The 24,079-nt window shown below is 37.7% G+C and overlaps 1 protein-coding gene across 4 annotated transcripts in view; it reads left to right on the top strand.

The window, feature by feature from the left end:
• LOC148948890 (uncharacterized) overlaps positions 1–24,079 on the top strand; it is a 431,863-nt gene that overhangs the window by 352,220 nt on the left and 55,564 nt on the right. For all 4 annotated transcript variants that reach the window (XM_089094800.1, XM_089094801.1, XM_089094799.1 and 1 more), the window contains 2 exons: positions 12,644–12,751; positions 23,521–23,745. In XM_089094800.1, the coding sequence (XP_088950926.1) occupies positions 12,644–12,751; positions 23,521–23,745 (333 nt within the window). The remainder of the gene's footprint in view (positions 1–12,643; positions 12,752–23,520; positions 23,746–24,079) is intronic.

The raw sequence follows: 24,079 nt of genomic DNA, 5'->3' as shown, positions 1-24,079 counted from the left end.
AAAGGAGTCATCACTTCTATCGCCATGAAAGGAAAAGATCCCAATGACTGTAAATCTTTCAGACCCATAACAGTCTCTTGCATCCTGAGCAAAGTGTTTGAGTATGTGATCTTCTCTGAGCTGGATACTGGAGATTTTGGGAATAATCAACTTGGATTCCAGAAAGGTCTCGGCTGTCCAGAGGATCATCACCTTCTTGCTAACGTACTTATGGACTCAGAGAGAAACAATTCGCCTCTCTATATGTGTACTATAGATATTTCAAAAGCGTTCGACAGCGTCAACCACATGCAAGCAATGAATGCTCTACTGCTGAGTGGTGAAAGTGCGAGCATAGTGAAAACATTGAAATTCTGGTACGAAAATTCAATAGTTTCTGCCAAATGGAAAGATAGAACATCAGATCCCGCCAAAATCAAAAGAGGCGTGAGGAAAGGGAGCGTTCTTAGTCCTCTCATTTTCAAACATGCGATTTCCAAGATTCTGGATCGCATCTCGCCCTCCCTTCTACTTCAAAGTACCGACCTGTCTTACCTTGCATACGCTGACGACGTACTTCTGCTCAGTAGATCGAAAGCTGACTTACAAGATAACCTGAGTCAACTCCACAGTGACTTTCTTTCTATCGGGCTCTCTATCAATACAGAGAAGTGCGAGTTTTTAACCTTCCACGCACCTAAAAGTGAATCTGTGACCCTCGGCAATCATGCAGTCCCTGCAGTGTCTGAGCTACGATATCTGGGTATCATGATTGCAGAATCGATCGGTAAGACCAGGCAATCCATCGTCAAGCAATCAACCACTGCCATTAAACGTGCTTACGGGTCTGTAGTGCCGAATCGCGGACGCTACTCCAGGAAATATCTAGCCTCAATTTATCGTTCAGTTTGCCAGCCACATGTAATCTACCTTGCCGCTGCATCCCATGTGCTGACGGTGAGAGACTCTGAGGGAACAAATCCGAAAGTGCTACTATAGGTGTCCAACATTTTTACTGTATATATCCAAGCTATACCGGAATTCTCGACTGGAAAAATATGGACTTCCGGAGCCATCCAAGCAATGGTCGACCATTCGGGACAATTCAGTGTTCAAAGTCAGATTGATGACAAGTCGTTTTTCACCTGCATTTGTTTGAGTTTCGTATCTTTCTTTTTTGTTGTGCTCCACTATAATCTTTTTGTAGATGGTGGGTAATTAAATTATTATATTATATTATTATTTGTTGGATATTTTGCTGTATTTGCGGTATTTACATGGTATTTCCTTATTTTTTATATTTTTCAACTACCCCGTTCCCCTGAACGGGTTTCCGTACGCGTGTCTGGTTGTATGCTTCCCGTTTGTTGGATATTTACATTTATTTGCTTTATTTGAATAGTATATTCTGATTTTTGATATTTTCAACTCCCCCATCCCCCGAACAGGTTTCTGCATGCGAATCTGGTTGGGTGCACCCCATTTGTTGGATATTTTGCTGTATTTGCATACTTTTGCTGTATTTGCATAGTATTTTCCTGATTTTTTTTTATTTTTCCATACTCCCCCTCCCCCTTCCGAACGAGTTCCTGCATGTATATCTGGTTGAATGCGCCCCATTCGTTGTATACACCGCCGATGGTTTTCATCACCACTGGATCAATGGGATGTTTCTCATAAGAACACCTAATCTATTTTTAATGTCGACTTTATTATTTAAATAGTAGAGAAATTATGCTGGTAAGGAAAACCACATTTTGGTTGATTTGATGCTTTTATGCCTTTGGCCCAAAGGTTTTATAACGCCTGTCTGACTTGTGCAAAGACTACAACAACAGGTGGGAAATCAAAATGAAAGTTTATATGCCTATTTGTTTTGAAATTTTGAAGTCGAGAGAGAAATTTTGATCTGTATAAGAGTATTTGAGCTTGTGGTACTAAATTAAAATTAAAGAAGAAGTTCTCGCTCTTACCCTGAAAAAAAAATGCTTATTACGGGGTGTTTTCATATATAATAAAAAAATTATTTACGCATTTATTAATAGTATAATAATGCGATAAATGTAGTTTAAAAAAGAAAGAAAAGGAGAAAACTACTAACTACACATTTGCTAAATGTGAATATACTGGTTTGATAGCCTGGACTCACATCAAGGCTGTATCCGGGGGGTGCGGGGCTACGGGGTTTGAACCCCCCCCCCCCCCCCGAAGTTTTTTGTCTGACTCGTAAAAACGTAACAAAATTGGGCACTTATGTATTATACCAAACACAGTCGAGAAGTTTGCTGAATGTAAGTCTTAGAAATCGGTTTCATAGTCACAAAGACAAATGACGGGTGAGGGAATGAATTGGACTTGTATAATTTGGGCTGTATATTTACACATCAGGGGGGGGGGGGTAAGGGAATCTTAGGTCACTTTAACCCCCCCCCCTCCCTCCCTCCTAATGTGTAAATATATAGCCCAAATTATATTATTATATAAACTAAAGTATTATATCTTCATCATGTTTTGGTATATGTCATTATGATTAACCTACTTTCACTTCTTGAGTGTGTTTGGTATAATATATAACCTACCCAAAAATGCATATACAAAATTTTTCCGTGTTTTTCATGGGGTGGGGAGGGGCACGGGATGGGAGCTTTTTGCTCTTCTATCACTTTTGATTTTAAAATTTACCGTGTAACTTTCAACTTCCCATCGAATCGGCTCCTACCAAGTTTCCACGAATGTTTCTCTACAAAGTGATAAGAAAAAAAAAATATATATATATTATCGCCCTTCACTTCACCTGAGCGTTACTGCGCTGCCGATGATCAGATATAGACAAAACCGAGTTATCTACAAGCTGTTTCTTCAAAACAAATGTATTACCTAGATAATATGGGAGGCTCCAGCAAAAATGTCAGATATTTACTTAGTCCTGAACGAGTAAGAATCTATTCAGGGTTTTTAAGTCAGTTACCCCCCTCATCTCCCGACCTCAGCTCAAGCATAACGATCCCCATGAAAAGTATATTAGTCAGCAGAGGAAAAGAAACTATCAAAGAATACATAAGTAGCGGTGAGCGAAGATTGAAAAGTTCAGCATCAAGGATCATTTGTGTCTTTTGGGCTATTCTGGAGAAACATAGTAGACACGGCGATATATCGACGGAGGACAAACGAGCAAAACCACGCTTGTTAATTTAAATTATGAGGGTTGCCATTTTTGTGTTAACCTACACAAACTTGATTACTGATTGTTAGATATATAAAAATAAATAGATAGATTAAAAAAAGCTGATCTCGTTTTTAAACCAAAGAATGGGAGACCTTGCTTTGTATATATTTTTGTGAGGTAAAAAATTTAATCTTAAATCTTAATCTTAAAATAAAACTCTTGATCGAACAATGAAAGGGAGGTCACAAAAGGCATAGTCAAAAATCTTGGTATAGGAGGATATTGGGTGTCCTTTGGGACAATTTAGGCCTAAATATATTATTTTTATTGCATTAGACACCTCCTTTAAATCAGGCTCGTACCCGAGAGGTGGCTTAGGGCTCAGTACTCCCTTGAAACCTCTGGTAAGCGGTAAGCGTTTTCATATGACTTTTATATAAATGACCTCTTTCCTGTTTTGACAAGTCGTACCTTCTCTGGAAACAAATGGTTTCCCTAAGGTTTGCCTTGTTTTAGCCGAAATAACTTAGAGAATATAAGTGCGTAAAACATGTCCAACCACGCTCACAGGAGTCGTCAGGAATGTGCCCCCTCCCCGAAATCCAAGACTTTCACAAGTGTTCCCATATTACTTATTTTGAATTAAATCTAAATTTATTCGACAAGGATTTTAACACCCAGTGTAATCCTAAAATCGAGGGGGGGCTGATTTCCTACCACTTGATGTACATCTTGGAACGCCACATTTGTCGCATAGTTCCGCCACGATAGACATAGTTCCACTGCGTTTGTCGCAGTCCCAAAAACTCTTTACACTGGTGTACAGGATTTCTGAGAAAGAGCGATCCCCTCGCTTAAAATGGGCTTACTTTTGAAAATAATTTATGTGATGAAAGATGTATTCTTCTGCAATAAGCGGATTCAATGCTAGAAGTAATTGAGGCTTGGTATTGACAAACTTATATCTCTGTTGCCAAGTGAATTTTGATTGGATAATGCGGTGCGTATAATAAAGAATGACTAGAGAGGCCACGTGTACAAGCATCCATTTTCCGATATTTATCTTGATTTTTGATTCTTTTTAATTTTCAACTAAAATTTTGCATTCAATATTAGTCAATATTGACAATAAACTCGTATTTTGTAGAAAAAAAGTGTTATCTTAATAACGACTGGCTATGGGATATAGCAGTAAAGGAACTTGGATGTTTTCGTCATTGTATTGTACTGTGCCTTTGCTCTTGGTTTACATTGATTTTCACACGTGAGCAATATTGGCTTTGTCACGACAGTCTACCTCGTACTGGCTTTTTCAAACGATTTGTTGAGTTGAACAATTCTAATTTTAACAGGCAATCATTTTTTGTTGAGCATAATATCAATAACTATGTAAACTATTGTTATTTTTTTCAAATCACAGCAACGGTTATAGAACAGGCAATCTTGTGTGAACATGACGGCACTTAAAATCGTTCATTAGTACAAGCTATTAATATTGCTCATTGCAGAGTTTATGTTGGTGGGGGGGATACCGACGAGACTTGGAATCCCTCATTGGTATTTTTTGCCCCTCCCCCTGTAATTAGTGTTACTTTAGATATTTTGGGTTGCACATGTTACTTTGACCTCCCTCCCCTATTACGCCCCCTGACTATTTTTCCTGTGTGAACCTAGAGTTTTACAGTCTCGGAAATTAACTCGCTTTTGGGTTTTGTTTACCTTAACCAAGCAAATCCACAATAGCTACTTTTTTCATGGGTTTAGGTAGAACCATTGGAAGGTTCTTCTTAGAATTGAGAGGTTTCCGCTTTCAGGAATGAATCTCTTTAAGGGGATTTGTTTTTGAAATTTTCTTTCTTAGATGGGATAAGGGATTTTTGACTTTTAATATGATATATCAAAACTAAAAACAAAATAATACCTTAGGGTTTTTTTTCGTAGTACCCAGGTGCAAGGTTGTACGTAGCACTTAATTGAAAGAGATGGTACCCTCCCCCCTCGTCCAAAAAAGGCGGATTAAAGGATAGTAAGAGAAACTTTTAAATTTTATGGGGAAGATAAGATAAGATAAGATTTATTCTTCATTAAATACACATACAATATTACATGTTATTAATCCCTCAAAGGCTCATTGGCCTGTACAAAGAGGGACGACATATGAATTACATACTCAGAGATAAAAAACAAAAGAAAATTTAAAATGATCACTTACTCCCATATGAAGGAGAAGAAAAGAAAATATGGATAAACTGGAAACTATAGAAAAAATTAGAATAAATAAACTAAATTTATTAATTATATTAAATAGACTCAAAAAGATAAATAATAATAATAATAATAATAAAAAAAAAAAAAATTATATTATTATAACGAGGGTGGAAGAGCTCCACCCTCGTCGATTTTAAACGCCCCAGTGTGGGGATGGCCACTCCCCTGGGGTGCATGTAAAATGCGGACTTATAAAAGTCCGGTTAAACAAGTCAAAGTCTTTGTAAGAAGATATTTTTCGGATACCGACAATTTATCCTTGAAATTTGCCTCCTTTGTCGAAAAAAAAAAATTAGGCGCTGATGAACGTTTTTCAAATACAGCTTCATTCTTAGAAAAACAAAACTAAGTTGGTGACGCTTCAGCGTACTCGTATGATGGTTTTTTTTTTTTTTTTTTTTTCGGTAACTGAAGATTCGGTAATATTGAAGGTCGGGCTCAATTTTCCGTATATTTTATGGTATTTTAACCATTAATTGCTTTAATGGTCTGATATTGTGTCTACTGATGTGTATGATCGATTTATTTGTAAGTTCATCTTTTTGTTTTCTGTTCTGCTGTATTAGAAAAACAGTTTCCATACCATCCTCCATTTGCGATGTTCTACGTCCCATGTTCTATTAGTCGTTAGTCTGTCAGATTAACGATTATGAATTTCCCTCTTCGTATCCCTGAGGGCAAGTCCTACCTTGACTTTTATCTAGTTATTAGAACAAAAGCCTATTTATATCTTTCACATTTTTTTCAAAAAAACCTGCAGCAATTTGAAAATTTGGCGTCTCACAAGATCTTGGAAAACCTTATCTGTCCGGTTGAGGGAAAAAAAACTATTAAGGCATTTTGCTTATTAATGTGTTTTACTTTTGGCTATTAAATATGTTTAAATATGTGAAAAATCACAATTTTTCTCACTGAGCAACTGTCATAAAAAAGAAACATTAAGAATAGCAAGGTTTACAACTTGTTTAAATAAAAAAAAGGTATATGGTTACATGTCGATTAGGTCAGAGACCCCATTTTCAGTTTCTTTAGTTTAATTTTCAGTTTCTTTAGAAGAGGCGGAAGGGCAAAGGGATTAATTTTTTTCTTGGATATTGACTGTAGGTTTATCTATATATTGGTGCCTTTTACTGCTTCTACACAAAGGAATAGTGACTCTTCTGAACATTTAATGGGGCTTCACATTGTCATTCCTTAACGTAAGCATATAAACTGATTTATTATTTGTCAGGTAGGAATAATCCATTGATGTGCAGGCAGTTTTAATCTTTACGGATAGTGATTAAGAGTGAATCACTCGTGAATCTAATCAGGGTGATACATATCGAATCACTTGTGAATCAAATCAGAGTGATTTAACTATAGAGTGGTTTTATTTAATCAACGTAATACAACAAAAAATAATAACCCCCATATATAGGAGAGAAGGGTGACATGTATGGTTACCCAGTGAGAACCCAAAATTGATTAACATTTGTACGACGGGAGAGGGAGTAACTAGTGTTATAACAACATTTGTGAAAAAATATCCAGAAATCTACTTAGAATATGTGCCCCCTAGTCAATACCTTGCTCTTTGCGCTAAGCTTCGTTGCCCTTTACGGGTTGGGGGGGGGCTAGTTGCCCTCATCACTTTTGACTATTGAAAAGGGCATTAGCCCTTTGAATTTCCAATCGAATGAGCCCTTTTTCAAGCTTCTACGACAAAGCTTTCAATAAAAACCACATATGCCCCCAGGGCATAACTTACAACCCTTGCCCTGAGGGTTGTGGTGGAGTGTCCTCCTCAAAAACATATTTTCTATCTGGAAATCAACTACGCTGAACAAAATGGTTACCTTAAAATTTTGATTGGATTTTTTTGGGGAAATGGTGGGCGTGGAAGGAGTATTGGTTGCCTTCCAATCACTTTCGACTAACTATGACTAACTCCAATCACTTTGAACCTTAAAAAGGGCAATAGAAATTATGATTACAAATCCAATGAGCCCCCATCGAAGTTCTTACGACAACGCTTTCTATAAAAACCTTATATGCCCCCAGGGCATAACTTACAACCATTGCCCTGAGGGCTGTGGGGGAGTGTCCTCCTCAAAACCAGAATTTCTATCTAGAAATCAACTACGCTGAACAAAATGATTATCTCAAAATTTTGATTGGATGTGTTTGGGGAAATGGTGGGCATAGAGGAGGTGTTATTTACCTTCAAATTCTTGTTGAGTGGTAAAAAGGCCCCACGCCAATTTCCAATCAAATGAATCCCTTTCGAAGTTTCTATGACAGCTCCTTCAATAGGAAGTACTCCGATGTAGGACCAAGAAACCAAAAAAAAAACAACAAAAAAATAAATAAATAATACATTGTGCCAACATCGTTCTTTACTTAGGCAGCGCTATTGCGCTGCCTATGATAGCTAGCTCTTTTGAAAGTACTTAAAAAAAACTTTAGCGTAAAGAGCGAGGTATTGACTAGGGGTAAAACCCCCTCATATACCTAATAATTTCTCTTCGTTTTAAGTTTTAATGTTGCTCTTTACTTTCAGTTGAAAAAACTTGTTTTTTTTTTTATTTCTGATCGTTTTTTAAATAATGCTTGGAAATCTGGCGCCCCTCCATAGAAATGTTCCTTTCCCCATGAAAACATCCTCCGCGGAAAGATGCTCCCGCGTAATCCCCTCGCCCGACTACCCCCCCCCCCCAACTAGAAAAAATCCCTCTTGAAAACGGCTGTATACTTTCCATTAACCAATACTATATGTACAATGGCCAAAGTTCGTAACTTGGACCCCTTCCCCTGGGAACTGTGGGGGACTAAGTCGTCCTTAATGACATAGTTATTAGGTGTTTCAACTATACTGAACAAAACGGTTATCTGAAAATTTTGATCCAGTGACTTTGGGAAAAAATGAGCGTGGGAGGGGGCCTAGTTACCATTCAAGCTTTTTTCACTTAAAAAGGGCACTAGAAGTTTTAATTTCCGTTCGAATGAGCCCTCTCAGGAAATTCTAGGATCACTGGGTCGATGCAATGACCCCTGGGAAAAAAATAATAAACACGCATCCGTGATCCTTCTTCTGGCAAAAATACAAAATTCCACATTTTTGCAGATAGGAACTTGAAACCTCTATTGGGTTTTCTGATACGCTGAATCTGATGGTGTAATTTTCATTAAGATTCTATGACTTTTAGGGGGTGTTTCTCCTTTTTAGAAAATAAGGCAACGTTTTCAGGCTCTTAACTTTTGATGGGTATAACTAAACTTGATGAAACTTATATATTTGAAATCAGCATAAAAATTCCATTCTTTTGATATATCTATTGGTATCAAAATTCCGTTTTTTAGAGTTTCGGTTACTATTAAGCCGGGTCGCCCCTTACTTACAGTTCGTTACCACGAACGGTTTGAAAAGCAAAACCTGCTTGAATAGCCGGACAGTTTTAGCATATATGTTAAAACAGGTCTGGTCCTTTCGGTGATTGGACCTAGCGAAAGAGCCGGTCTCGTTAGCTTTTGTCACCTTCCTATGCTAGTTCAAGTCTTCGATCCTTACCAATGACGGTCTTGGACCTTTGTGCCTTGCAAAAATAGCCTGACGGTAACTTGGTTTGCTTGCAACGGTCAGCAATTCGGGCCTTCGGGCCTCGTACGCTTATTGTTATAATGTCAAAGTCCTCAGTTTCTTGTTTTTGTTTTTATTGATTTTTTTAATCGAATAAGCCTTCTCCTAACTTTCTAGCACCACACCTTCTATACGAAGTTAGCAGAGTAAAAAAAAAAAAAAAAAAAAAGCTATACGGAAAACAAATCGTTCTTTACTATGAGGGATTTAAGGCACAGATTCTTATAATTCTATATATTTTTACATAATCTTCCCTTATTTAACCCCCTCCCCTCCCAAAAAATGAAATTCTTGCTACGTGCCGATTTAATCCAGAAATAATTAGCAATGAAAACTAAATTCGTAAAAAAATTTACACAGGCTAAATTTCATTAGGTAAAACATACTGCTAATATATTACACAAAGGGCGGTGTGCTGTAAAAAATTTAGTTTTGGTCAAAATTTTTGTTCCCCTGTCTATTCCAATGTTCGATTCCGAGCCTGTTCGTGTCCTGTGCTGCTGTATTCCACTGCTACTCCATTCCTACATTTTTACTTGTCTTTGTCCCTGTGTTCGATTCTGTGTTCGTTCCTTTAATCCATCCTTCCTGTGTTGCTTCGTTCTCATGATCCTGTGTTTTCATGTTCTATTCCTGTTTTTCATTCTGTAGTAGCTCTGCTAGATTATTTGTTGCTCTGTTCGTTTCTTTCTTAATTCCTGTGTTTTGTTATCTGTTCGTTGATGTGTTTGAGTCTGTGTTTGTTCCAGTATTCCATTGTCTTTGTGTTCTTTCGGTCTTGTGTTTGTGCCTGTCCTTGTAGCTGTATTTTCTTCGCTCACACACTCCTCTATCTTCTCCTGTTTTCGTCCCTTTGCTCCATTCTTCCTGTGTTGTTTCGTTTTCACGTTCCTGTATTTTTCATGTGTTCGTCTCACTTTTCTTCGTTTCAATAAGCTTAGACAGTGGTTTATGTCACATCAACTGTTGGTTGTTCATGAAAAGTTCTATAGATAGTTCAGTTACGTTGTTTTTTTATTAACACTCATATACTTGGTTTTAAATCATATCCACGCTTTCTTCGATTCAAGTTTAAAATTTTAGTATATTTTTTGTTTCCCACCTTGACTTTCGGTTCTAGGACTTTTTATTGGTAGGCAGCTTTTTTCCGTTCCGCTTTCGGTCTTCTTTTTATTTAAGATATTTTCTATATTCTTTTGTATGCATTTCAGTACAACTATAAAGTTGTAAACGTGCTATGCTACAGTTTTTTTTTGTATATATTAAATTGCTGAAATATTTTCGCTTCTTATTGTCTTAAATTCCATGGAAAAATCCTTGTGTTTGTTCCCGTGAATAACCTTGGGTATTTACCTTGGGTTTAACCTTGGGTATTTACGACTTTCAAATCTTTCAAAATGTGTATGCTATCACATCATATGTGTTGTGGCACAAAAGAAAGACCGCGAAAAATGCTGTTTTTATTTCTTGTAAAAAATCCATCTTAACTTAATCTAATTACTCAACTTTTTAAAAGAAAACTAAACCTTTCAATTTCTAATCAAATGAGCCCTCTCCATAGTTTCTAGTAGTATATATACTACTACTAACAACTCACTGCAGCACCAAGCCGCCTGAGGCCAACACAGCTACGCACGCTCCTCCTCCCTCCCAATCTAGTGAAAGCCTCCCTTTTTAAGACAGCCCATGAAAGTCTCATTTCCTTTTTACATATCTTTATGTGGTCTTTACACCCCAGATGAGAAAAGACGGTTTTCTATGAAGACCTAGAGGGTGAGTCGAAAAGGACAATTTCTTCCAATCTGTAATACTTCATCCGCACAACTTGCCCTAGAGAGCGGTGTTGAACCACATTTTTCGTATAGCCTATTGTTTGAAATACGGTCAGTCAGCCGGGTACCCAGAACAATCCTTAAGCAATTTCTCTGGAAAACATCTAGCAAATATTCATCTGGTTTTCGGAGCGCCCATGCTTCAGAGCCATATTTGACTACTGTCATCACTGTAGCCTCTAATATTCTAATCTTGGTTTGCAAACTTATCTTCCTATTCTTTCAAACTTATTTTTAACTGTGAAAAATATATATATATATATATATATAAACATGAATACATAGATATATCTTTGAGATAGATTTTTTGGAAAATGTTGAATCGCTCTAATACCTTGACCTTGGAGAAAACTGCTGGTTAACTAACTGAACGAAGCGTTTGAAAAATTCTTGGATTGGTTTCAATTGCGCCATTCGATACAATAATATTATCCATGTACAAAAATGCAAAAACTTTCTGTTAACTATTTATATAAAATTGGGATTAGTGGATAGAGATAGAGAGTGCGAGAGAGAGAGAGAGAGAGAGAGGAGAGAGGAGAGAGAGATCACATCTTTCTGCAAAGATTTCCGTTCTTCTAACTCATCTCAGCTGACTGAAGTTAGCAAAAAGTGTGAAGGACTGCCATCTTTCTGCCACATAGAACAATGATGAGAGAACTTTGATGATATACTCATCATTGTTCTTAGACTGCTGATCAGAGCAGAATGATGAAAGACCTTTGCAAAAGAACGCTTTAAGATGTAAGACCTTTGTGCTAAGATTTCACTTTCAAGCGTTCTTTGTCAAAAGATGTAAGATCTTAGCACAAAGATGAGTAAAAGTTCGGCCCTTTAGAACGGGCTTGTGTTTTTAGAAACCTGGGAATGGCGTGTACTTTTGCATGAAATTTCTTGGGGAGAGGGGCATTTCATTAAAAAGGCACGTTAAAACAGTGAATTATGAAAATTAAATAACACATTGTAACAATTTTGTTTTTGGAGTGGTGTGGACTTGGGAGAGAAGCACCGTTGATAGGGTACGTTTGGAGGGGTGAAGTATGCCATTTTAAAATAATAATAGTAACGGTTTCAAAAGTTAATGAAGGAAGTATCTATAATGTACTTTAAAACACACTCAAGTTCTTTATTTAAATGTAAGATCCGAGAAAACCGGTTTCATAGCCACAAAGACAAGTGGCGGGTGACAAAATGTATATAAGTCCAATGCATTCTGTCACCCGTCACTTCCCTTTGTGAGTATGAAACCGGTTTCCTCAGATCTTACATTCAGATCAAGAACTTGAATGTGTTCTGGATAATTAACAAGTACCAAATATTGATTTTTAAGTAAAATTTTGGACAAGATTTGATTACTTAGTCAAAATGTTCGATGAACAGTAGTTTCGTTGAATAAGTTCTTAATAGTAATTTTACTAAGTAATTTACTTTTACTTAGTAATCATTCGCCCCTGAACCAAGTTCTGTTTATATATGAAAATGCGATTTTTCAATATATTTCTTAAGGTTGTCTCAACATTATCAATTTTTTAGGGCGGTCCCATATTTTTGTCAGTGTTGCCACCCAAGAACCTTTCATGGGTGGCTGATCGACGTTTTGAGGTACCTCTTTTGTATTTCCTCTTTGGCTGCTCAATTTTGCGGAACTTTCAATGGGGGAAATTTTTGGGGGGAGGGGAAACGCCGGCTCCCCATCAGAATGTACTTATCAATTATAATATTTTATTCATATTTTGTGCTTTTTTAGTTGCTAATGATCCTTTGTTACATCTTTTACAGAACATCCTAATTGGGAGTGGATCTGGGGGAACAATTCGACTCTCACAGTTAAGTCAGTTGAATGCAGTTCAAAGCGGGAATGGTCCGATTACTGCCAATCAGGCACAGGTAAGTTTATTTTTTGATTACAGGAAATCTGACGTACCAAGGACATCAAAATTAAATCATTCGCCCCTAGACCAATTTCTGTTTATATATGAAAATTGTGATTTTCCAATATACTTCTAACGGTTGTTTCAAAATTATCAATTTTTTGGGGCAGTCCCATATTTTGTCAGTGCTACCACGCTGAACTCTCAAAATAAATAAAAACAATTACAATAGTTAAATTTGAATGTTTTTCGCCTGTAAATAACCTGTTGATTTTCAGAAACAGCTACACCTTCTTGAACTATTTGGTGGTTTGGGTTTTTAAATTATTTTCACCTACCTTTTTTTTCCACTCGCTACTACCAAAATTTACATGTGTATATGGACGAATTTTTCATTAAAAATAAAATTTTCGATTTTTCCTTATGCATACGATATGTCTGTAAGCTTCCACATAACCAATTAAAAAAAAAGAAAGAAAAACATCATTTTCACTGTCCATGGTGCATAAGGCTGAAGTATGTATTTACTTACCAAGTCCTGTGTATCGTTAGGGGATGAATTAGGGCCAATTCTTTCGAAGAGAGTATAAATCAGTGCTATATATATCTAGTGTTGTTCTGGACAGATGTATAATGTCTAAAAAAAAATTAATACTTGTACAGGATTACAAACGAAAGTGTATGATTAAGATCTAGTCTCTTACTTTCGAAGCCAACATCTGAAAAATACTTCTCTCGAATTGATTATCAGTAATAAAGGTTTTTCGGAAATACGTTTGCAGGTTCATATTTATCAAACGGAATATTCCCTTGTAGGGGCTGTTATATTATTTTTTTCAGTATTTGAACTTTTTAATGGCAACTTGGTCCGCCCAAAATTTGTCCCCCTCCCAATTAAAATCCCGGCTACACTTATGTGATTCATATACCTATTAAATTTGTATGTTGCTCTTAAGATTGTGGTGGGGCGGACCCAACTGGATCAAGACTCAGGCCTCAAAGGTCCATTGCCTCCACACCCCAGGTGGCTGAGCTTGCAGAGTCACGCCGCTGACCTTCACCCCAAGCCAGGCTCTGACCTTCACCCCAAGCCAGGACCTGACCAATTTTAGCAACACTAGTATTTGAACCCGCTTCCCGAAGTATATAAGATTGCAAGTCCAGTGTGCCATCTACTCGGCTAAGAGTGACTCAAAAAATTAAATTCAACTAATTTCAAATATCGACTTGAGAATCGTTACTACAGAGTGACTTGAAGTTCTTTCCTCCTTTTCCAGAGGAGAGTCTCATAGTCCCTGAAGTACAGTAACTAAAAAATGTCTTTTTTTGTGTTTTCCGTGTGGACATTTTCGTTGCCATAGTATAGATTGAACACGTCCTTCCGTTTAAAAGGAGGATATAATAACCATTGTACTTAGACGACTTATGCTGCTCTCATAATGGGCCAAAAAAAAAAGTTCTGCGGGTTAAATTTGGACCACCAATCAATAATAGCCCTGCTATATAGGGGCGCGCGTTATGACACAGTTGTCTTACTATTAAATATTTCGCGAGTTAGATTTGCAATCTTTGGGTCTTGCCTCCGGAAGATTTAGGTTCCGTTGATTTGGTTGTCTTGCAATGAAAATACTCTATTAATGTATCCCAGCATACCGAGATTGCTTATCCTTGGCGTCTCACGTGACGTATATGACGCCCAAGATTAGAAGGATTGCTACTTGAAACGGTCTGGGTTGCTTGTCGAATAAGTTATACCTGCGAACTTCAGAAAATGCTGGATAAGTGAAGGTGAGTGACGTCATGTAAACAAAAATTCAACAATTTCAAAAATGAAAAAAAAAATCGCATGAAAAATGTAGAGAACAAAAAGGGATAGTAATAGTGAAAAGGGAAAACACCTTCGGGCATTTATAAATAAACTGTGTATACACCGGAGTGCCTGTAATCGCTGTTTTCAGTCACATAATTACCCATGAGCATTTCATCTAACACGTGACCGAATCTATTATTATCTCTTCAGATTACATCCAGGGAAGTTCGGGTTAGTCAGGTAAAATGAGATGCTCTCTTGCTGAATACCAATATGGATAGCTGGCATTTTCATAATTTCGCAGGGAGGGATAAATAAGGGTTATAAAGTTGTTTGCAAAATTTTTTTTTATGAAAAAGGAAAAAATTTGTGTGTAAAATCTGAGACTCTTGAATCAAAGAGGGTGCTAAGTTGAACTAGTAACGTCAATTCATGGAGAGGAGATGTATATTTCAGAATCTAGGGGGGTAATTTCGTGTTTTGTCAAAGTTTTGTTGAAATTATTAAAAGTGAAATTTTCTCAATGAATTTACCCCCCCCCCCCAAAAAAAAAAAAAGAAGTGTGTTTATTAAAATCCAAGTTTGGAGTGCAAAATGACCTATCTGAGTTGAGGTCCTTAGAAATTAATGATTGTGAGCCATAATCGGGAGACAATATGGTGTTATGCGTTACCACTAGATAATTATTAGCATTGAATGCTAATATTAAAGTGCAGAAATTAGTGCTAAATAATTTAAGAGTCGAAGCCTCGAAGTCTTCCCTTCAAGACTTCAGAAGCTTGAATCGAAATCGAATTTTTTCAAAGCGATTTTTCAAAGCGATATTTTTTTTTTTTTGAAAAATTGCACCTTCTGCTTTTTTGGCTCATAAACTGGTGTCCTTAGTGCATATTCCTTTAATAGCTGCTCTTTCTTATACCATTCATCTATTAACACAGTCGAGGTGCCAGGGTAGCACTGATCATTTGATGCCTCTCTGATCCTTGTAAACATGATCCTCTTTGCTAAATAGTATGTTTTCATTACTGTATATACAATAGGTATACAGTATATATACAGTGGTTTTCATGTTGGTTTGTAGTACGGTAAATTCATTTATGTGGTCTGTTTTGCTAATTTTTATTTAACTTGGTCTATTTTGGTTAAAGAAGGTTAAATCTCTCTCTCTCTCTCTCTCTCTCTCTCTCTCTCTCTCTCTCTCTCTCTCTCTCTCTCTCTCTCTCTCTCTCTCTCTCTCTCTCTCCCTTTTTCAATCTCCCTCTTTCTCTCTCTCTCTCTCTCTCTCTCTCTCTCTCTCTCTCTCTCTCTCTCTCTCTCTCTCTCTCTCTCTCTCTCTCTCTCTCTCTCTCTCTCTCTCTCTCTCTCTCTCTCTCTCTCTCTCTCTTTCTCCCTTTCTCTCTCTTTTTCGCATGCAGAGCGATGATCCGCGTAGATACCGATTTCCTGGTTCTCTGCTTTTGGCCGGGAGTACTATTCGTGGTTGGAGGAAAATCACCCGACGCTTTCAGTGTTCCTCCTCTCTCCCCAGATTTATCGTGGTTGCTATTTTGAGAGAAATAACCAGCCACACCAACCAAGACTCGAACATCTGTCCCTAGCCCACAGGCACAAGATTGTAAGCCCAGTTTGCCAACTACTCAGCTAGGAAACAACGAAGTAAAAAGGACGAAAATTAATTATAAGATTTAACAAAGACTAAAAAATATTAAAAATGTAACTAAAAGATAAAACATGTCTTGTTTGCCAAAAAAAGTAAAAAAAAGAATATGTTCGTTCAGAGTAAAAATCACAACGCATGGAAACTCTGACGTGTTTTATAAGTATTATTGGATGATTTTTTTTTTCATGTCCTGACCACTCATACTTTCATTACTAGTCTTAAGCAATTTCATTTTTTAGGGCAACAGGAAGATTTTTTTTTCATTTTTTAGTGCATTTTGAAAAATGTTGGTTTTTAAAAGTTTTTATTTTCACAAAATTATTTCTTTGTGTGAGTATATCTATAAATTCAACCAGAGGATCAGGACAGTTGAAAGGATCCCAAATCCTTTCAGGCGGATCTAGAGCAAAATCTTGCGGGAGACCCAATTTGACAAGGGTGTCAATTAGCAAAATCTTGGGGCGGGGCAATATGACAAAGGTGCCAATAATTGACCAAATGCACAAATTCATTTTTTAAAAAGAAAAAAAAAATCAGGGTAAGAAGGTGCCAGAAAAAATCTTGAGGGGTCCCCCCGGATCCACCAGTGGTCTAATAAATTCTTTTCAGAAAAATATTCAGATATGCCCTTTTGTTTTAGACACAACAATGTCCTCTGTGTGATTGTTTTTTCATCTCGATTTAAAATGAAATTTAATTACATTTGTTTGTTAACTTTATATATTCTGGGCGGGTTCTTGTTGCAGGTTTGGCTATAGATCCCGAATTCTTATCACCGTTACTGCCTGAAGGTGGTAAATTATTAAATATGCCTATTTATTGATTCTGTTCCGTTGGTTGTTGAATTCAATGTTATCTACAAGCCTTTTTCTTCCCGTGATTGATTAGATCTATATATTAGTTCGTCGGCAGACAGCCTTGTAATTTAGATGGTTATAATTCATAATATGAGTTCTTTTTATATTTTAGTTTAATGTTTTGGTGAACAAATTTCTCTTATTGTATATTGTACCTCTAAAGAAAAAAGCAACAACAAAGGTTTGTACATACTTTCCTGTTGATATTCCTCCTTCATAGGGATATACCCAGGCGGAGGGGGGTTTCCATATCTTACCTCTCAAGAATGTCACAATTTATTAGTTATTCCGCCATCTCTTATAATTTTCATAAATTCTATCAACATCAGCCAATATCGGTGGATCTGTCTCCCCCTTTTTCTCAGGATTATTTTGGTGTGTACTTCTCTGTGGGGTTCTATTAACTTTTGATTCATTGCTGACCTAATTTATATTTTGATTCAAAACTACAGATGAATAAAATTCGCCCTACATGGGAGGGGGACCGTTCCTCTCAACCACAAAGCCCATTTTTCAACAATTTACTTTCCACTCAAATATTGGAAAATAGATTTGCAAGTAAAACTAGGTAGGTCTACAATCACATAACGTGTTTCCTTAGTACGTAGAATCTTTGCTCGTGAAGGAAAAACCAACCTAACCTCTTCCCTTGAACGTTCGTTTTGTAGGATTATCCTCTCTCCTCACTTGGAAAACATCCACGATTAACTAATGTTAACACATCGAATAAGACAGATAGGCTATAGAGAAGCACTTAGAATATGTCTTGAGCCTTTCACATCTCAATATACTGGATTATGTATGTATGTATGTATGTATAAATTTATTTCCCATCATAAATGTAAAATACAACACTGATGGAGTATAAAGAAAGAAAATGGAAAAAAAAAACAAAAAAATTATGACAAATAAAAAAAAAACAAAAACAGAGCAGAACAGACAAGAAAAAAAAAAAAAAAAAAAAAAAAAGGGGCAATTAGAAAACAAAAAAAAAAACAAAAAATTTATTTCCCGAAATACACACATGATTTAAAATCGGAGTAAAAATATATACAGTAACAAATTACATAAAGGCACTAAACAAGGTATTCGTCGGATCCAGCGACTTCTCAAATCGCAGTCTCCGTTCCGCGATTGCTTTAAAAGGATCTGTGACCCCATATACAGAAACCAGGCACCGGTTTCTGGCCCAAAGAGGTATGCCAAGGAGGACCTTGGCATACCGAAAAAAACAACGTTCGTAGCGTCTTCTTATCCGAGATAGTTAATATACTCCAAAAGGGTGATAAAGCAAGCAAAAGGGGCATAGCAAATGCATTGTAAATTTTTGATAAAATACTTCTTTTGTATCGAGCTTTACAGGGAACAAGCAAACCATATGTCTTACGAAGCTTCGAACCAACAACTTCTAGCACAAGCGATCGGGTATGCCTCAGATCACTCCCAATCGGACGTCCAAGGTAACTGATACTTGGCAATAGAGGTATCGGATGACCATCTAGACAAACATTATTCGGGGAGGGCCGGTTACGCGATTTACCAAATGCGACAACCTCACTCTTCTCAGCATTAAACTTCAATCCGATTTTCCTATACTCAATACATAAAATATCAAAATTTTCCTCTAGACCCGAGACAGTCCTGCTGAGAGTCAATAGATCGTCAGCATAGTACAGAAGCGACAGATCAAGGCCTCGTTAGATAAATGTCGTGCGAACTATATTCTGTGCCTCCAGGACCCTGTTATTCTATAGTGGGGGTGAAGATACACCCCCCTGCCTAATACCTGTCCATACACGTATTACGCACTTCGAAATTGCAAAACCATCTCGTGTCGGCACTTTAATAACAACATACAGTTTGCTGTACATATTCCTGTAAACACGTAAAATTGAGCGATCAAGACCACGATCCTTAGCGCTGATTAAAAGCTGAGGATGAATTCCCGAGTCAAACGCACGCGAAACGTCGTGACCGGCCATAAGAAGAATATCGTCTTTCTCTTCAACATCAACTAAGACATTAGCAATAACTCTATGTACATGTTCACGACTGTAACCATTTTTAAAACCGAACTGATTTTCTGGTGTCGAACAGACTTCTGTTATCTCATCAACAACTATCAGCTCTAGCAATTTACACATTACCGAGGAAACCGTGATTGGCCGATATGAACTGCAATTACTTTTATCCTTTCCTTTCTTAACCACCGGGGTTACAACACCAGCACAGAACACATCGGGGACTAACCCACAGTTGAATATAGTTTGGAAGAGTAGACCCAAATGGTGCAACAGATTTATACTTCCGTGCACGAGGTGCATACCGCATAACTGATCGATTCCACATGACAATTTCTTTTTCAGTTTTAGAATGCACTGATTAATTTTTTCCAGACTAACCGTGAAACTGGGACCCGAATCACAATCACCCAGAGTCGCAACAAGCTGCGTAGAGAAATCTTCTTCCAAAACGGTATCTGGGGGTGAAAATTCACTAGTATAATAATTAACCCATTCTTGCTCTGATGGTATCTTTTGATCACTTGACTCGCAATCACCTTTCTTCTTTGAAATGAACTTCCATATTTCATTGGGATTTCCTGACAATCTTTCACTATATCCATCAATCACAGCTCTTTTATGTTTAGTAAGAATTTTAGAGAACTGATGCTTGGTGTAGAGTCTTACATCATTCACAACGCCAGAACGGGGTCTACCACAACTAGTCCACAATCGGTACCAAAATTTGGAAGACTCGCACGCGTGAGCCAGCTCTGGATTAAGAGACCACTTAGGAACTTCAGACCCCACGCGCACTTTGCGTTTGGGTACAGCAGCTGTTTCGGCACACCGCATCGCATGGGTAAGCTCAGAGCAGTATATGTTTAGAAGAATCTGCTTTTCACTGACTGATATTTTAGCGTTCTGCTGTAGTAACTGGACCGGTATCTTGATTTTCGCCAACACGCTATCAAGAACACTAGAATATGCACTAGGGTTGACTTTAGTCCAGTCGGATTTAAAATACCACGTCCTTGTCCTTGGGTAGCTAATTTCATGCATAGCAATTTCAAATGAGCAGGTTAGAGGGAAATGATCGGATACCGATATGCCAGTATCGACACGGCTACCACTAAGTGATTTCACACTGTTCGAGCAGACGAAGAAATCCAAAGAGCTTGTTGAGCCTGAATTGTGCACATATGTGAAACAGCAGTCATTTGGTACGGGGTGCATGTCGGCAAGAACGGGCAACAGGATTTGAGACCTTGCGCTATTACTATCGTTTAAGTCACAGTTGAAATCTCCCACAACAATCACCTGCCCATGCTTATCATGACAGTCCTGAACGGAACGCACCAGTTGGGAGCATGCAACACTGAATCTCTCCTCTGAAGCAATGTCAGGGTAATCGGTTGGGAGATAAACAGAGAATACGTAAGCTTCACCGATTTTTACAGCCACAAAACATTCATTTTGACTAAACAGCTGGACAGCCAGGTGAGAATTAACGAGTATGGCAACGCCACCTGATGGCCTTCCTCGACCCGAAGCCACAGCAGGCACCGAAAATACTTGAATATTGTCACTGAACTTCAGAAGAGAAACCGAGGATGTCGACAGGAAGTGCTCCTGCAAACAGAGCACATCGTTGCAACGTAGCGCACTTTCGAGAAACGGTAGCTTTTCAATAACATTTCCGTTAATGTTCCACGAGCAAACCTGGAGTTGGGGAGCACTCATTTACTAGCCATGATTTTCATTGCTACTGGGCATTTGATACTAAAGCAAGGATGGTCCGCAGAACTGCATAGTGCGCCTTTCACATCATTATTGCAAGGGTCCTCTTTCGAATTTTTATGACAAGCAGCACAGCGAGAGCACTTGGTATCATTTTTGCACGTTTGAGCTGCATGTCCAAACTGTTGACAGTTATAGCAACGCATGGGCAGGAATTTATACTCCTGAATTCGGTGTTTCTCATAGCCAAAGGTCACAGGGTTTTCCATTGCCTTGAGTAAGTGCATCTTACTGTCGAAAAGCAGCTTGAACGATTGAGTTTTTCGTATCCTTTCTGCTTTAACACAGTTCTGAATCAAACCACATAGATCAATGTCCTCGATATCATCTGGGATATGACGTATAATACCAAAGCATGAAGGCAACTTCAATTTAGCATCCTTAACTGCATTAGCAAGTGTAGTCGCGGCGTCCTTATCGTCAAGGACAATCCGCCACTCTTTCTGAAGAGGTTTCAGGTCCATAATATGAGAACAACAAGCGGCATCCGCGAGGCTTATATGTTGGGAGAAGCCTAACAGTCACAGACACACTGGAATTTATCTCGGGGAAGGGGAGAAAAAAAAATAGACGTAAAAGAAAAATAATTATAGGGAGATTGTGGGTAGAAGCGTAAACATCTTTTTGCATAAAAGGGGGTAAGTCGAAGATCCTATTCTTCGCCGGTAGCTTATATGACCTTCTAAGAGGTAAATGTTTATCTCAATCAGTGATGTCAATTCACGAAGATTTGGGGGGTGTATTTTTTGAAATCTAGGTGGGGAGGGGCAAATTTTGTAGTTTTTTCAGTCAAATTGCCAAAAAAAAGGCATGTTTCAATGAAAAGATCCTCTTTTAAATGTATTTGTCATAATCTAGGGGGAGGGAAGACAAATTCAAGGGACCATTTGCCCCTCCCCCTAATTGACACCACTCGAATTATTCAATCCACCATATAGATAAAAAGAAGCTTAACTATACTTTGTAAATCCCTTTATTCAACTTTTTTTTTTCGGCTATCAAGAGGTCCTTGGGGAATTCCTGACCTAGACGGTTTACTTGTATTAGTACTTGTTTAAGAAAAACCCATTCCCTGGAGAGTTTCGAAGAATATGACTTATTGTGTATCATTCTTCCAAATCTAATGTATTAGGTAAAGGAGAAGCTTTGTCCAGTAATTTTTTACTTTTTTTCTTCTTTACCCTTTTATGACCGATAGGATTTATGTAGGATAGACTGCTGCCATTAGAGCATGCCTTAGTGACAAAAGTTTCATTTATTCAAGTCGTTGCTTTGTGGATTTATATTATCATGATAATTATAAATCGTAGATAGTGTTTTTCAGTTCTGCGGGGTTTGCGATTCTTTTTAATAAAATTTTAACCTGAAGCTAATTTCATGTATTTTGGGGTTTTAAAGTGATTAAGGATTATTCATATTTCAGTTAACGTATAAAACTGTCAGTCCAAGGCAGAAAAGAAAATTCTAGTAGAAATCTTTATGGACAAATAACTAAATATTAGGAATTCATTTCCGGTCAAAATAATATTTCTTGTGCAAGTTAAGGGGGAAGCTTAGGTTCGGTGTCCCTGAAATCTTGAGATTCCCCCCCCCCCCATAATTCGAAATCTTATTAAACAGGATTTGCCTTTCTATGATTGTGCCTTCCAAGGCCTTATCCAGGATTTTCCTTCGGGGGGGGGGAATACAAAAAAAATGTAAAATGCATCAAAAATGTGTTTTTGTCAGACAAACATTTCAGAGGGGAGGTTCGAACCCCCTAACCCCCTGGATACGGCCTTGATGCCTGCCTTGACGAGATGTCTGTGATCTAAGGGGTTGGTCTTAAGGACACACCTCCCTCCATATTCAGAAGGTTGAAAGATGCACTAATAACAGGAGTGATGGGGCTAAAATTCCTGATGGAGGAGCCAAATTTTTTGGTGAACCCCCCTAAAATTAAATCTGTATCCGCTTCTGTGTAATCTGAACATTAGCATTAAAAAATTAATTTTATCGAGAAAGATGACTATTCATTTATAAGTCAATTCTCAAGCCAATAATTCTTCCTACTCATAAGAAGGGGGAGAGGGACGTTTACGTTCATTCTCCCGGAAATATTAAGATTTCCCCCATGATTTGAAATCTTATTACACTAGATTTGCCTATCTATGAACATGTCTGCTCTAACGAGATTTTTGTGACCTGGAGGTTAGTCTAAACACATAAACTACACTGGAGAACAAAAAGTAAAAAAAAATAAATAAGAAATTCATATCTGCAAGCGAGAAAGAGGGAAATTACGAATCATAAGAAAAAGTGGGAAAGAAACTAGAAACCTCCTAAGCATGTTCTAGAGAATCAGATCATATACTGCAAAATGAATTAGACCAACCTATCCAGTTTGCCCAGTTTAGAATGTGCATAAGTCTCAGCTGGGCCACACAGATGCTACGGCCTTTTGAATTACAACAACCGTAGCCATGTTCCTTAAAAGTGAAAAATCGTAATCACCAAGTAAAAGAATAAAAATTCTTAAGGTCAAAGGTTGAGACGAAATTGTGATTTCACCTAAAACCTTCATTTGAATTATCTTCCCCCCCCCCCCTCGTTAAGTATGTGTCGTTGGACACGAGGTTCCAAGATCAATTAAAATAAACAATTTTGAAATTGTAGCAATTGCTTCTCCAGCAAAGAAGTCAGAAGTTACTGGCAGCCCGCCAACAGCAGCAGCATAATCGAATTGCACAGGCACACCAGCTTCGATTGCAACAACAGCAACTTCGTCTGCAAGTTCAACAAGCTTCCCAACAGCAACAACCAGCTCAATTGTCTCCTAATTCTCTAGCAAGCATCGAGGACTTACTCAATGCCTCCAATCCACCCAACGTTTCCATACAGGTAACTATCATTTAATTAAAGATATTGTTTAGTCCCATTATTGCAATTCTTGAGTTTTTTTTAAACGTAAAACCTAAATCAAATAATGAAAGGCTAAAGTACAAGTTCACTTGGTAAAGACCGACTCAGGATTTTTTTTGGAGAGGGGGGATTAGCATTTTTAGTTTGAAAGACCAATTGTTTGACTCATTTGGGACAATTCGGGTGGAAAGGTCACAGAGGTATTGTATTGTAATGCCATATTTGTGATCGAGTTCTTTTCAACCATGTTTTGGGAGTCATTAATATACCACCCCTCTGAGTCTGCGGCGAATCCAAGATTTTTTTTTTTTGG

The sequence above is a fragment of the Artemia sp. Qi Xiang Cuo genome, chromosome 9, assembly GCF_049724085.1.
Source record: "Artemia sp. Qi Xiang Cuo chromosome 9, ASM4972408v1, whole genome shotgun sequence".
NCBI lineage: Eukaryota > Metazoa > Arthropoda > Branchiopoda > Anostraca > Artemiidae > Artemia > Artemia sp. Qi Xiang Cuo.
This window is presented reverse-complemented; position numbering and strand designations above follow the sequence as displayed.